This window comes from Trichogramma pretiosum, unplaced genomic scaffold, assembly GCF_000599845.2.
Source record: "Trichogramma pretiosum strain Unisexual culture from Peru unplaced genomic scaffold, Tpre_2.0 scaffold26, whole genome shotgun sequence".
Taxonomy (NCBI): Eukaryota; Metazoa; Arthropoda; class Insecta; order Hymenoptera; family Trichogrammatidae; genus Trichogramma; species Trichogramma pretiosum.
This window is the reverse complement of record NW_019641640.1, coordinates 1149682-1165806: the sequence shown is the minus strand read 5'-3', so window position 1 is coordinate 1165806 and position 16125 is coordinate 1149682. Positions and strand designations below refer to the sequence as shown.

Genomic DNA, 16125 nt, shown 5'->3' with positions numbered 1-16125 from the left:
ATACGATTTTCCAGAGAGCAGAAAAATAAAATAGAACTAATTAGTTCTTATTTCCAAACGAGTCTCGAGGGCTAATCGATCTCTAAGCGCGTCGAAACGTCGATCCAAGTATCGATCAGCCTCTCGGTCTTGGCGCAAATGTACACGGCAAAGGCGTTACGTAACTTTCGTTGGTTATGCGGTGGATAGAGAGATACTGCGGGAATAGGCTCCGAGCCACGGCACGTATATAGAGCGTCGATGTTGGAGCTGCAAATGGACGTATAATGTACGAGAGCGGATCATTGAACGATCGTCACTTCTCCGTTCGCAGCTCGGCACTCGTTTATCGATCGATTTATACCACTTACTACAAATTCACGAAACAATTAGCTAGTACGATTTTTTTGGATTTTGCAAAATCATATTGATTGGATTTAGCGAGAAGACATATTTTGCACGCGGATCAAAATTGTATACATTTACATAAAATAAAAACCAGTTACTCGTATGGCAAAAAAAAAATATACGTAATTTATGTTTTTTTCATTGTATGATTGGGTCGAGTTTTTGAATCCATACACCACTTTGTTCGCATTCATAAACATTCATGCGATACATTGAAAAAAGGTTCTAACTGCGTATAACCCCAAGTTGCTCGTCTTGCTGTACTACTTGACATGCGAGCAAAGGCACTGCTGATATTTCTATAGGCGAACTTTTATAACGCGTATATGCTATATATCGCTTCTTTGCATGCGTAATGCTCGTCGTGACACTGCTATACAACAGGCAGAGGGACTCGTGTGTAACTGATAATAGACCGCTATGTATGTTGTACGAGCTACTCGTCGCTCTGCGCGTCCAAGTGCTGCTGCTCCGATGCAATATATAGAAAACGCAAAGACGCGACGACACACGTATAATATAGCCGCATACATAGAGAACGACTGTAGATGCGCGGATGCGCGTGATGGAACATTAACATGCGTGTAGGACGCGTAGCTCGCCTTTCGTGTATGTGTGCGAGCGCGTATATTCGTGCACTTATAAAAGCTTAACGCCTGTAACGCCGCTCAAAAATTCTAGACGCAGTTTTTCTTGATGTCCCAACGAATTTAACAGCTTCGCATGCGACGAGAAAAAGAGAGAGAGAGAAAGACGCAAGGAAATTCCGGAGACACGTTTCTCTCTTCTCCTCGTGCACAATTTTCAATGTGTAACCGACAAAATTCACGCTTCGACGCACGTTTCCACTGCTTTTAATTCTCCTCGAGTGCTTCTCTATCTCTGGGTCTCTCGACGATAGATAAAATTTTCATGTAAAAAAGTCTGTAACGCGCGCACGCCACACGCTGTGCATAGTAGAGCGCTCGATGTGCAATATAATGTGTAATATCGTAAAAGCGACGGTTCGGCAAATGTTCGGATTATAACATGGAATTATAATGAAAAGGTCGCGAGCGCAGCGACACGAATTGCCAAAATAATCAAGTCGAAATTATTATTACAATCAAAAATGAAACTCATTGTTGGTTTTCCCGTTGGCCTGTACATAACATAATATAAACGCGCTGCATTATTTATACCCGCGCGCGCGAGAGAGAAATAATATATTCATTCGCGCCTCTGCAGCTCTCGGTAGCAGCATACAGCCAGCCAGCCAGAAGAGCACGATGTTGTAACTGTGTAGATATATAATATTCTGCAAGCGCTGCTGCGGCACTTGCACACGAGCTCGTCGCGCGCGCACAAGGAAGAAGAAAATAGGCACCAAGTGCCGCTGCCGCTGCTGCAGCTATACAGCCAAGCAGTGGATAATTCGAGCAAAATTGCCCCTCTACTCGCTTCTCTCTCGGCTCGACTCGGAGACTCTTCGTACATACCCGCAATGGAACTTAATTTGGTTCACGAGCGTTTAGAATAGTAGATCAAGCAGAAGTGTACGAGAGAAAGAGAGAGAGACCGAGCAAGCGAGAAAATAGACACGACATACGGACGAACGAAGACATATCGAATGTGCAGGCCCGGCGCAATACAGCAGCAACGGACGTATGATCGGATTGGACGCGCGATGTAAAAAAATGTCGAATAAAATCATCGCGGCAGCTGTGCGCGCGGAGGTGGACAGTGTGTTCCACGCGCCTAGATAGAAATGCCGACAAGAAAGATCGAACTACTCGCACATACATACATACGGAGCGACGAGCGACAATATATATAGCATGTATATCGAATAGGTATATGCACGCGGTGAAAGTGAGAAAAAAATGAGGCTTCGAGAGCAGACCTTTGTACATGGAGAGATAGGAGGAGAGAGACAGAGAACATCTATATATGCATGCATATCCAGCAACACGGTACTGGTAATGCATATATCTCCCGTCCAGTACATACGAGTATAACTATACCGTACGTACTATACGTGTACACAAGCGCATCCAGTAGGTACTAGCCACCAGAGGGTAGATACAACGCGCCAGAAGAGAGAGCAAGACAGATATGCATACACACGGTGGGAGGGAAAATCGATAAAACTACCCCTCTCGGGGAGTTGCTGCTGCTGCTGCTGCCGCCACTGCTACTACTGTGCTCTGCTCTGTAGAAGGGTGTTGGCAGCGGCCGCCAGCGCTAGAAACTCTGGCGCGGCGCTAAAGGATCTATATATATGTATTTCGCTGTGCCGTGCCTCGACCTGCCTGCGAATGTAATATATACATTTCTTCCCCTCCGCTTTTTATATTCCGCCACGACTATTATTGCGACGCGGATGCAAAATAAATTTTTTCCAATTAATTTCATTATTTTTCTTTTTTATCGTATCTTGTTTGTATTTATAAATCGAATGATTGTTGGTACGTTGTAGAGCTATGTGTCAAGGGGTCACTTTGTGCCGCTCGTTGAAATTCATCTCCGACCGAGATATTCGATTTTCTCTCTTGCGCTGTCTGTATACATACACATACACACATGCACATAAAGTACAGCAACACAAACTTTCTGGACGTACGGCAAGAGCAGCAGCAGCAGCAGTACGGAGCTCTCTGCGACTGCACTATACATGGTCGGGGGAGGGGAATCAATTTGTAGAAGTTTGATAGTCGGGAAATCACTCCTGGGTCAAAACATCTAGAATAGCCACAGCCCCGACCGCGCGCGCGGGCTCGCACATATCTAAGTTTGTGTTACAGTATTAAACTGATGTTGCGATTTCGAGGCAAGAGAAAGCGCATCGTCTCTCCTCGGCTACATGTGCTTTCCAGATAAAAATAGAACAGCCAAAGTATAAAGCCGAATAAGTAAAAATGAATCGGAGAACTGTATACATCGCTTACAAGCTGCCGTGAAAACAGTCGAGCGAGAGAACGAGTTCCCTTTCGTTTTGCTCTGGGCTTCCTTTCTATAATACTTACAAGCGCAGCTATATAATGTGTATATAAAGCTTGGTCGCTGCCGCGGCTGCTGCTGCTGCTGCTGCAATCTCGGGGGCTTAATTAATCCATCCCGACATCGTGGATTAGCGTCATCGAAGCCGAAATAATTGCTGCGCGACGCGGAAAAGACCCGCGCGCTGCACGGCGAAGGAGAGAGAATTTTGTATTATACAGTATATAAACTACAACGCGACATCAGGCGCACTACAAGAAAACGTACGCAAAACAAAACCGAGAGAGAGAGAGAGACGAGTATTTAAGCTAATGCCACTACTGCTCGCAGAATAAGAGGATGAGAAAGAATAAGAAACGGACAAGAGTTATTATACATATAGGTACGTGGGTATTATAGTGGGACAATTTCCATCGCAGCTTAATCCGAGATTAGATTCGCGCGCGAGACCGATGTAGTATAGTAGCTAGCTAGACGGAGGTTGAGCTTGCGCATATACACGAGATCGACCTGACACATGCGATTGCACGCGTTTACCTATGTATGCGAAATTTACACGTGCGCGCACTCGTGTATATTTATGTAAAAAGTGTGTGCATTTTATATCGCGCGAGGAGACAACGTAGAGGGTTCAAGCTGCAACTTGTATTCTTGGCGCGCTTACACGCAGCAAGCCAGAAAACGTCGTCAGCCTTGTTACAGTTAAGATTTATCGTTGCACCGTTAACTTTTGTGGTTTACTTCCTCGCGCGCACCACACAGAAAACTCGAGTCTGTGTGCGTATGTGTGTGCACGTACAATACCTGTGCGCGTCGTCGTTCGTCTAGCTTCCTCGCTGCTGAATAAAGGCTTATTTAACGCTGCACGTAGAAGCCACCGCTGCGCGCAAATAACCCAAAAGACTATGTATTATATGCAATCTTCTCTATTTCTCTCTCTTTCTCTCTCGGTTCGTTCACGCCGCGATACCGATGAATCTCACTTTCGAGCTTTCAAAAGCTATATTTCTTATCTCTTTACGTGGCGAATTGTTGGCAGAAATTGCGATCGGCGCATAAAAGTATCGAAGAAAAAGTTCGACCGATGGATGTATTGTCCGCGCTTGTTTACGGTGTCTTATCGAGTCTACTAATGTTACAAAAACAATGTCATTGTATTTTACTTGTAATCGACTTCCACTTTGTCCTATTTTTACAATATATAAAAGCAAATGATAAAAAAAGGCGTTTCCGGGTGTGTTTGAAAATGCTTTAATCATGTAATATAACAACTGATTAGAATTACTGAGTAATTAAGGACTACACAGTTTTCAAAGTTCTCTCTTAGTTCCCCTTCTCTCTTTCTCTCTTTCTCGTTCTCTCTATCTTGATTCTGCAAGATAATTTCAGACCGTAAGCAATTTGCTTACACAAGCGGCCAGTTAATAGTTTTTTATCGCCTACTAAAAAGCAGATCTAAAAACACTTAAAAGACGTAAGGTTAATTGCTAATGTTCGAATTATGGGCTGTATCTCGTTAAGTTGGGCACAAAAAACCACATCGAGCTCGGGGATTCAGGCTGTTTTCCAAAATTTTATTGCGACAAGTATACGTGTATAATTCACAGCTAAAAAGAACAACACATAAATACTTTTAGTACCAGTGTATCGCATAGTTTCATCAAAACTTTGTTGCCTTCATGCCGTAGTCGGCCTTGCCGATCCTCGCCGCGTCAATTTAAAAGCCGCAAAAACTACCGTGTCATTTTTCATTTTTATCCACTATGAGAAGCGAGAGACGCGATCGCCCGTACACGATGATTACAGATATATGAGTTTGTAATTTTTCAGCGCCGAGACGCGCGCCGTTGCTTCTAACATCTAATGCTCTCCTAGAGGTAGTTAATTTTATAGTCGCCTGCACACAAGCGCAACGCGTACGGAGCGCCGATCATGCAGTGAATTTATTAATTTGGATGAGTTGAAAGGCACGAGCAAAAAACGGCGCAGTCGACTTTTTCACGCAGCAGCAGCAGCAAGTCTTTCGAGGCCTTCGAGGTTGGCTTGCACATTATGTATCCGCGCACACACGCAATCATATATCTATATAGGCTTTATACATGAGTATATTCGAGTATACGTTCAGAACTGCGCACGACGATGCGCATACATTAGCTCGCTCCATTCTTTTAACTTCGAGGCTGATATACACGTTGCCGAGCTCCTGCAATTGCCGTACTTATGCATTATGATTTAGCTGTACGTTTACTCAAAGACTAATTATCGATGCGATATTAACATTCATGCGTTTATGTTTTTTTTTTAACTTTTTTTTGCGAGTATTCTATATCGAGAACATACCGCGCTATAAATGGAATGTCAAAAGAAATGATGGGAAAATGGAAGAGAGGGTAAAAATATTTAAAAACATTTTCGCCTTTTTAGCTGAAATATTTTTTCAAAGAGCTCGACAGAAATGCGTCCGTTGTTTTTTCGATCTCAAAAGAGCTTTTAAGTAAAGCAACGAAAATTCGTTGATAAAATTTCACTTTGGAACAATTAAAATAATAATGTAATTTTAATGAAGGAGCAAACTCAGTCGAAACAACAATTTCCAAACTCTTTTACGACTTTTAAAATTGAGCTTCAAACTCGGCGTTCAATGATGCGAGTAGGCTGTTTCGTAAAATACGCTCGTTTTATCGCGTTATGAACCCGCTAAATATAAAGTTTGTGCAGTTTCGATTTCATTAATCTAGAGCTCGTCTCGGTTAAGCGAAGAATATACGTACAATATCAGCCAGATTTCGGTAAACTATACAAATTGAAAAATAAAAAAGCCTCATCTTTATGCTTTTATTGATTTAAAAAATTATAAATTATTTTGAAGACTTGATTAAATGTTACCGATGTTTAAAATATATTTAAAATAAGATAGTTGGGCTATTAACCACTAAAGTTGACAAAAACTAAATTAATAGAATTGAAACTTTAAATAGACATTAATTATATTTGTCGACTAATTAGATGAAATTTATTCATAACTTCCTACAAAAGAAAAAAGTTCATGACCCAATAACTTGAAAAAGTGACACTATCGAACACGATTAAAAAACCACGACGACTTCAATAAATTAGTCATAAACCGAGTTAAAACAGTTCACGAGACTGCCTGAGATGAAAATCATCATAGTGACATTTGCTCATAAACAGATAATCACACTATTTTCGATACGATCATACATAATCGTTAATTTTGAAAGACCAACTGAGTGAGTAGCAAGTGACACCTTCCGCTCGTATCAATATCTGATGAGACACAGGATGTACGTGTTTATAGGATCATGGTGTCACGAGCGACCAAAATATCAAAAATAAAGAAATTGGGGAGGGCTACCATCGTCGTAGCTGTCAAAATGAGCGAAAAAAATAGAAGAGACAATTAAGAAATACAGACTCACCTCCAGGTAGTTCCCTCATACTTCCTAGTTATATGCTAAGGAGAGTAATGACAGTCTCGTTCGGCCTTTTAACGGGCCTTCGAGCTCATCGTCGAGACCCGCTGCCGAGTGACGCAGCGGCCAAAGTCTGCAGAAAATCAGACAAAAACACAAAACTCTCACTAATGGGTCATAAAAGTTTTTTTGTTGTTTTTTGTATACTGTGTCTATTTGGAGATTACGTGGATTTAGAGGAGCTAATGCGTGCTCTATTCTGATAGATGTAGGTGTGCTACGCATACTTCAGACTATATACATAATGAATTTGTTACGCACACTTACACCCATGTGATATATTACAAATGAAATGATATTGCTGCTGGTGATGATGATGATGATGACGATTATAATGAAGAAGCTAACGATGATGATGCAATGAATGATAAAAATTGATAATATAAGAAAAAAAAAGATTGATTTTTCGGATCTTTTTACAGTACTGAAACAACTCAGTCACGTTCAGATTATATTGACGATAAAGTTCGATGATCAGACTTGATCAATCGACGATTGTCAATTTTGCCACTGTTGATGCAGTACTGTTTATGAGAATGAATGGGAATGATCTCTTTACGTATGTACATGTTACAGCGATCGTTTAACATTCTCAATGATCGTATTTCAAAGTGGCTATATACAGACGATAATGAAATAGTGCATTATATAATATTTATAATCATATGATATTATATGATGGGTTGCAGTGCTTACACATAGAGAGTTGAAATTGTAAATTACACAACACTAAATATATGATATATTAAAAAATTATATTAAAAGAATCGTGCAACGGTAAATGTTAGTAAAGGTTTGTAGGATAAATGTATTGTAAATGTAGGGTAATACGTACTATAAATAATCTATTGTACTATATTACACTAAACATTATAATAGAAAAAATTGACAATATGAAACTGTATTTTATCGTTAACTTAATAAAAACTTATATTAAAAGAGTAAATATATTTGTTGCAGTGCATAGTTTCGAGTATCAATGCGTAACTAAATCCAAATGGATTCCAAAAAATTGTAATCGTCAGCAAAGAAGTCAAGTTTTAATAACTGTGCTGTTGCGCGTGGACAGTTCAAAAACTCGAGTCACATTAAATTGCGATCTATTTTAAAATTATTGCACTCGGAACAAGATATAGCTGCAGCTAGCAACTCGAGGCAATCGCACGCAGTCCATCAACCTGCTGCTGCTGCAGCGTCTCTTTCGAGCCAAACACGTCGCACCCGCCGCCGCCGCCACTGTCACGAGCGAGTCAAATTACTTTTAACCAAGTTTAACGTTAAGTCAAGTTTATACGCCGTATACGGAGTCACGCTATACTTGTATTTCATTGTATATAATTCATCGGCGGAATTACAGCTACATTAGAAAGTGGAAGCTGTGCCGGGTCGTTCCGAATAGTGTGTCTGTTTGAGGTTCGCGCGAGTAGATTGAGAGCCACTGAGGCAATCGAACCCACTCGAGGTGTATAATCTTCCAGGTGTCTCGGCGCGCGAGAACAATAATAACAGTTGCAGCGCTACTGTTCGATGCACAAACGCTATACAGTCACTGTCGATGACAGTAATTCAATTGCGATTAAATACGCAATAGATATGTCCATCAAATTTTGAGTCAACTGTCCCGATGATTACTATTTTTAATATTATAAAAAAATCATAGATCTTTACAATTGTAGTAAAGTTTGAAGTCGTATTATACTAGATCGTTATCTACAAACTTCAAATTTCACCTAAATATGTTTTTTTCAGTGTCATTTTCTAAGTAGAGAGTCATCGTGCGCGTTATCTAAGCAGGGGGATAAGAATTTCCAATAAATGTTACAAGCGTAATTTCAAACCAATAGTTAATCCCGCGTATATGCATGAGATTTACGCATAGCAGTCGATGACTGGCCGCGCTGTAAATTGCTCTTTAGTTACGCACTGTATAACGTTTCACAATGGCTCGTCGAAGGGTCAACCCTCAGGCTAAATCAGAATTTCAGGATATGCCGTGGCCTCTGCAGCAGCGGGCTATCTGCGTAGGCGCACGCACGCACAGTCGAGAGCCGTAAGGCCTCTCGATGCGTACAATATGATATAAGCGTTTGACTCGGCGGCGATACTCTTCGACGTATTACATACATATTCATGCAATATATCCAGGGAAACGAGCCTTATCGATATAGCAGGGGGCGAAATTTAATACGATTTTTTTTCTCTCTTCCGCTGGACTCGAGTGCCGTGACTCGGTTGGCCTGGAAGAATGTTTGTTTTTTCTAGACCCTGACAATACGACAATGTGGTCTATTCGTGCTGCGCCAGTTTCTAAAGCACATACACTCACATAAGCAATTGAAAACCCCCCGAGCTTTGGATCGCTGCGGCGGCGAGAGAATAGCGGCCAGCAGCAGTTCGAAAATCGATATTGTACTTGAAAAACAAAATTCATCGTAACCTAATTACAAGATGCATGATTCTCTGGTTCCCTATTGGCAAGAACGGCCTGAACTTTTGGAAGCATTTCGGGGGCGCGCGCGGGCGAGAAAGGCGAACACAACACACGAGGCAGGAATTGTTATATACAAAATGTATCATCGATACATCGCACATAACACTAAAATGTTGTGGATGTGTCGTTGCGAAACAAGGAGTCGTTGAGCGCTCTATAGTCGTGAAGGTGAATATACGTGTGTATGCGTGTAGATATAGGAAATAGTTGGGCGTAGTTCGTCGATCGCAAGTATGTATGTAGTGTACTGGAGGCGAGCAAGCGCCACAGAGAGCATATTCCACACGCCACCCTTCGTCATTCAATCCCTTATCGATTGAGGCAGCTAGCTCCTACTATACCTATACAATGTACGGCTCTCACTGCGTGGCTCGCAATCGGCTCTTTTTACCGCACGCGTCTATATAACAGAGAGTTTGCATTTCTAACTTTCGCCGTCGAAGATCTAAAATTCTCGATTCGAATGTGGAAAAGTCTAAAATCGATAGAACAAGCGAGAGGTGTACAGAGCATGATGCGTCGTAATAACGACATCACCTGATACATAAACACGGTCAACGGGCCGCGCAGCAGCAGCAGCAGCAGCAGCAACACAAAGCACTATACCGCTGCTCGTGTGCGCAAGACGCACTATACGTATCCGGAGCGCATTGATCTGTACAAGCTAAGCACGAAATCGGGCTATGGTCGAAATTTCGCTCGAGCTCGACGTATACAACACGGGTCAGCGCCGGGCGAGGGTTGTACGGCCCTCGCACGGATACGAAGCTCGCTCGCACGAGCTTTCTTACGTATACCTATATACGCTGTACGCACATAACGAGTGTACAGCTGTTATTACTAAACCGATAGGCGCGACAGCTATGCGAGTAGTTCCAAGAGGGGAACTGTACGGTATGGTGTGCGGTATCGTGTTGTCGAAGCGCGTCACGAGATTCGAGAACGAGCTGCGACGTCCATGTATATTCTCGAATGTGTTGTGTATATATCAAAGAGCTCGTGCTCACCTCAAAATATACCACTACCAAATTCACAACAATAGCTCGCACATTAAGAAGTGCTTCTCGATGTTCGTGTGTAGTCCCTTTATGCATGCTGGTGCGCGCGAGCTTTTTACGGTTTATTGTATAAGCGACATCCGCATGGAGCCACGACCAACTGGCTATTCGAACGTCGAGTTCGCGGAAAAGTATATCTCGCATCGAGCTTTTATATTATACATCGGTCATTAATCTTCGTAACTGTGTAAGCCGCCCGAGAACTGGACCATGAATCATTTCTTTTGTTTGACCTGCAAATATGAGTGCGTATGTACTGTTGAATTTGCGACGAGATTCTGCATTAGCGCCAAAAAAAAAGAAAAAAAAAATAAACAATTTTTGACCCTCATACTTGGCGTTAATTAAATTGCCTCGTACTCCGCACTCTTTCGAATCGTAACAACTCCCAGTAGGGTCGTATCGATTATTTTTTCCACCGCCCTTTCTCCCGCGCAGCTCACTCTCGCTTTTGGAGCTTTCTCTCTCTCCCTCTCGTTCTTAACGATAAAGCAATTATTCTTTTTCCAAGAGATAACTAAAGCAACTAAATAACCGAAGGCTATTCCGAGCGATCAGCCACGCGTAGGTCCTATATGAAGCTCGACGATCCACAGTGGTAACGAGCTTTAAAAATATATACCTACGCACACTCACGCAGGATCAGAGTGCAACTCTTGAGGGTAACGTCGGACGCGGACGCGTCGCGGGCTCGACGAAATCGAGTGTAATTTAGTCACGTTGGAGTCTCGAGTTTAATACCGCGGCATTTCTCTCTCTCCCTCGCTGTCCCACTGCAGCTCTTTTAAATTGCTGATTTTGACGCTACGTCGTCGCATGCCATCGCTGCTGCTGCCGCTGCTGTTGCTGATGTGTGCGGCTTTTTGGAACGAGCGACGATTTCCAGTTATGAGAAGCACGAGGAGCTCGCGCCGCGCTGCACTGAAGTAGCCGCGTCATCGTGCTGGCCGCGAAGCGAGTTCGAGAGCTTTGCAGCAGCAGCAACAGCAGAGGCGCGTTGAATTTGACACGTACGAAAATTTAAATAGAATCGCGCAACGAACGATCGTCGTCGCGCCGTACACAACTACATACGGCACACGAATTTACATTATATGTTGTGTACATATATACACGTGCGATGAACAACGAAACAGCTCGAATATACGTACATGTACGTATATACGAAACTCGAGCACGCGCAGCGACAGCAGGGGCATCGCGACGACGATCGGCCGCTGCATCAATGATCATGCGAGTGTGCAGCGTACATAAACCTCGATTTGTGCGTAGCTTGTGTCCAGGGCTTCTACCTGTATATAGTTTTTATTATGCAAGCAGAGGGGGGCGGCGACGGCAGCTTCTCTATCCTTGGAATTAATTTCCCCAAATGATCCTGCAATCGCGCGCGAGAGAGAGAGAGAAAGCTAGGCATATATTCCGACCCCACTGCTTGCTGGTGGTCAGCGCCAGCCCTCCGAACCTTTCCACGACTGCACATAACACAAGCGAGAATATATGCAATGGTGCGTGTTTGTGTGCAGTATAACAGCCGTGCGGTACGTATGTACGCGCGTATACTGCAGTCGTAGCATGCGCTGAATTCCACGTATTCGTGTTGCATTACGATTCCGAGTGTGTGCGTGTGTGCGTGTGTGCGTTTCTCTCTCTCTCTCTCTCTCTCTCTCTCTCTCGCTGTTGCATACTCAACGATTTGCGCATTGGTATATATATCGGCGATTCTCACGAAAACGCCTTTTATCGTGGTTTCATTCATAAAAATTCTTTTGATTGTTTAATTTGGGTATTTGAACACGTAGAACGCGCGTTTACAGCTTTTTTTCAACTATTCGTGCGTGACATGAAAGATATTGAGATTTAAAATATCAACGCGTCCGTCAAATTCCGTGGTGAAATTCCTTGTGCAAAAGTTATCTCGTTTCGAAATTATGCACCCATTGATAAAGCATATACACGTACAATTTACTTATTTTAAAAATAACAGTTTTCGTGATAATCACCCTGGCCTTACACGCGCTCTGTAATTATATGTATGTATACCAATTTCAAGTTTAAATTTGCAACAGGAAGAAAGCAGTACGGTAGAGCCCCTGCGATGAATTTTCGTTATTTCAAACGTAAACTTTAGCAGGTGTGTAGGTACAACCGATGCTTGCATATGTATGTATTTCGTGGGATGTACCGCTGCCGAACTTATGATGTGTACACAGCGAGCTCGAGTTCGCTTATGCATGATATATACATAATGTACGTGAATCTTTGTCGATGATGCAGAGTTTGGCTCTTCTTGCCGCAGATGTACGTATTAAATGTACTACGAGACGTTTTTTGGATCATATTGTACTAAAGCAAGCTGAGTTCGTATATTTTATACACGGCCGAATATTGCAGAGCCAAATCACGTGACGACGAAATTATTATCGGGATTCTCTTTTGAGCTTTTTCGATAATCTTTGAGCGAATTGTAACTGAATCGCGACATCTCATCACGTTACGATTGTATACTTGTAACGAGAGAGAGAGATCGAAAAAATCACTCGTCGAGTTCAATCGGCTGCTACGGCAGTAGCAGCTCGATAGCAGCTTTTATCAATGTATATATTTGCGCAAGTTGCACACTGCATCGTGTAAATATACCTATATACATTTTATATAGATATAGACAAATATATATAGACTCTCTACACGCGTTGGTTACGCAACAGTCAGATACACATATATATAAACCAACGTATAATATGAGCTAGCTCGCTCGCGCGCGCGAATATTATTTTCAACGTTTTATGAGGTCGTTGATAAAGCCGCTAAATCCCCCGAGCGTATTATATCTATACGTACTCGACGAACGAAGCTCGCGCGCGTATGAGTTTCTTCGTTCTCGCGCGTCGTCGTAATATATTACTCTTGTTCTGCTGCTGTTGATGCAGTTTCATTGTTTTGACTCGTGCACCGCGCTATAAACCGAATAATACGAGTGACGCTGCCAAACCGAATAGATTTAAACGCGATCTTTACTCGCCTTTTTTTGCCTGTATATATTTTTATACATTTATACGCTCGCGCGCGCGTGCATATTTAGCGGTGACAATTTTCATATATATCATATATAATAATTCCGTAACGCGGGATTTGCGTATGGAAATAAAAATTCCGAACGAGCGAGCGGCGGGTTGTGTGTGCACGCGGTTTTGCTCGCTGCATAAATTTGTCAGGAAAAACGTCATCTGCGAAACGCGCGGCGCGTCTACGCGGTTTCTGTGTGTGTGAGCAATGTGTGTATATGTGTATTTGTGTCCCCGCCCACACGAGAGCAAACTGAAACGGAAATTAAGCATGATTTTTTCTCCGCGTGTCCTTGCATACATATAGTATACCGCTTGCAAAACGGTTTACGTGTCTGCATATATATCGCGCGATTTCGCTCACCCCGGAGATGCAATGTATGCATGCACTGTACTGTATACCGGGAGGGGTGCGCAAAGTTCAGCGAGCAGGAAATCGAAGCTGAAACAAAGTGAAATATGGCTCGCTAGCTGCTGCTGCTGCTGTTGCTGCTGCTGCTGTACGGGTATTAAGGGGCTATTCTACTTTATCCATTTCAAAAAATCGATTTTTTTTTTATTTCATTTTTCGAAAGTAAATGTCTTTGAAAATATTGTGTCAAAATTTCAGAATGATCAAAGCCTTCTAAGTATACTCTTTGCAACGGCACTCATCTCTTAGTGCACGTTTACGCTTGTACCAGTATAATACGCCTGGCAGCTACACCCCTTTTTTCGAATCTTGGCTCATTATATACATATAATCAGATGTTGTAACGTACTGTATAGGCTTATTATAAGCGCTGAGCACGTGGTTGTAGATGATTTTGAACTTTAATCAAAGTTTAGCTGCAAAGATGTTTAGGCGGCCACACGCAAAATAATAACGAGAGCTTCAACCATTGCGTGTGGATGATGGCACCAAAACATATTTTTTCCGGTGGTGTAATTGTTGAAATTGCAACCAACATGGTTGCTTGTATCTTCAATGAAGGATTTTGCACCGTGCTAAAAATGATGGATGAGCTAAACTTAAAAATCAGATCCTATGCGTATACTTACGCTGAGAAGCGCGACGAGCAGCGCATACGTTTAGCGAACCGCCGTAGCACTGACTTGTCTCAGAAAGATAGAGCAAGCCGCAGAGACACCAGAATGGATGAAAATCAATTTCATGAAGAATCTGAAGGTCGTCTGTATGGCGCCGGTATCGGTGATGAATCGTAAGTATCAAATTTTTAACTATTCGAAAAAAAAAACTTTGAACGCGTTTTTCTCAAAATGATGTTTTTCGATATGGTCCCAGTGATTTCTCAAAAACTACTGGATCGATTCGTCTGAAATTTTAACCACTTATTTGTTACATATATACGTATGGTTGGAACCAAAATTTTGTCAAAATTCAAATTTTTTCTATTTTTTTATAAGGAAAAACCGACAAAAAAAAGGTCGTTTTTTATTCCATTTGCTCAAACGGCCGCCATTTTGTTATTTTTGACCCAAAAATGAAAATTTTGGTCCCAACTATAGCCAACCATGCACTGAATAAAAGGCTTTTTTCATTTTGTGTTTCAGATGTTTCATTATTGCTGAATCAGTAGGACAGTGCGCACCTGTTTTTTTTTTCGTGCCTGCACACATGACTGCATTATACACATATATGTATAGTAAAACTAATAAAAAAAATTTTTTTATATACTTCAATACTACCTTTATCAACCCCAAAAAGATTTAGAATGATACCTGTCATAGATTGCTTAAAAAAAAATTTGCGGAAAATACCTTTTTTTATGGCCGACAAAGTAGAATAGCCCCTTAATCGTTGCGAGCCGAGAGTAACACAGTGGCAGCAGTCGTTGAAGGAATCTTTAATCTTCTTTGGCATCCTTCCATTCCGATTTTACCCTAGTATTGTTTATAAATACCATCTCGTAGTGTCATTTTCTTTTTTATCGCATCGTACTATATTCCAAATCTCGACAGGGTCGCAAAAAAAGAACTCACGATTTACTGCATGAGAGATACTTCGACGAGAGACGTGTTGCGTTAGATGAAAACGTAACGAGCATATAGCACGTTCGTTTTCAATATTTGGAAAGAATTTATAGAGCTCAGGAAATTTCGGTATGAGAAAAGACCGATTCGGGAAGTCATTTTAACAGGGCGGTTACTTTTTCCTGCAGTGCTCCGGCAATGTCCGTGTTCTACTGTGCTCGCGCGCGAGGATTTGATGATTTTAAAGCGCCAGGAGGAGAGCTCGAATGAGTACGAACGTAAAAATATAATCTTTTAGTCTTCTCATTGCGAGCTCGAAAGAGAAAGAGTAAAGTAAAAAAAAAAAAATAAAAGTAAATAATCTCCTTTTTTTCCTCTCTTTCTCTGCCGCTAGAAGAGACACGGTTACACGTAGCAGCAAAGCTCGGAAGAGCGAGAGAGAGAGAGAGAAGATGAGGAGATAGAACGAATCGTCGAGTAAGAAAGAAAGAAGGGCAAACGGTATATGCACGCTCGCGGCCGAGGCAATACTCGAGCAGTAGTAGCAGTAGGAAGGAAACCACTAGTTTTCCGACGAAAAAAGAAGAAAAGTACAGAGCAGCAGTAGCAGCAGCGGCAGCAGCAGTGGCAGGCTCTTTGCTTCGCTCATGCTGCCTGCGTATATATAGCTAGCTAGCACT

General features: G+C 42.1%; 1 protein-coding gene across 4 annotated transcripts in view; it reads right to left on the bottom strand.

Moving 5' to 3' along the window:
* Positions 1–16125, bottom strand: part of LOC106652567 — a 78661-nt gene that overhangs the window by 23299 nt on the left and 39237 nt on the right. For 3 of the 4 annotated variants that reach the window (XM_014371579.2, XM_014371580.2, XM_014371581.2), the window contains exon 2: positions 6807–6933. The exons of the other annotated variant lie outside the window; for it this stretch is intronic. In XM_014371579.2, coding sequence (XP_014227065.1) covers positions 6807–6825 — 19 coding nt within the window. In that variant the 5' untranslated portion in view covers positions 6826–6933. The remainder of the gene's footprint in view (positions 1–6806; positions 6934–16125) is intronic. 4 annotated transcript variants of the gene reach the window in all.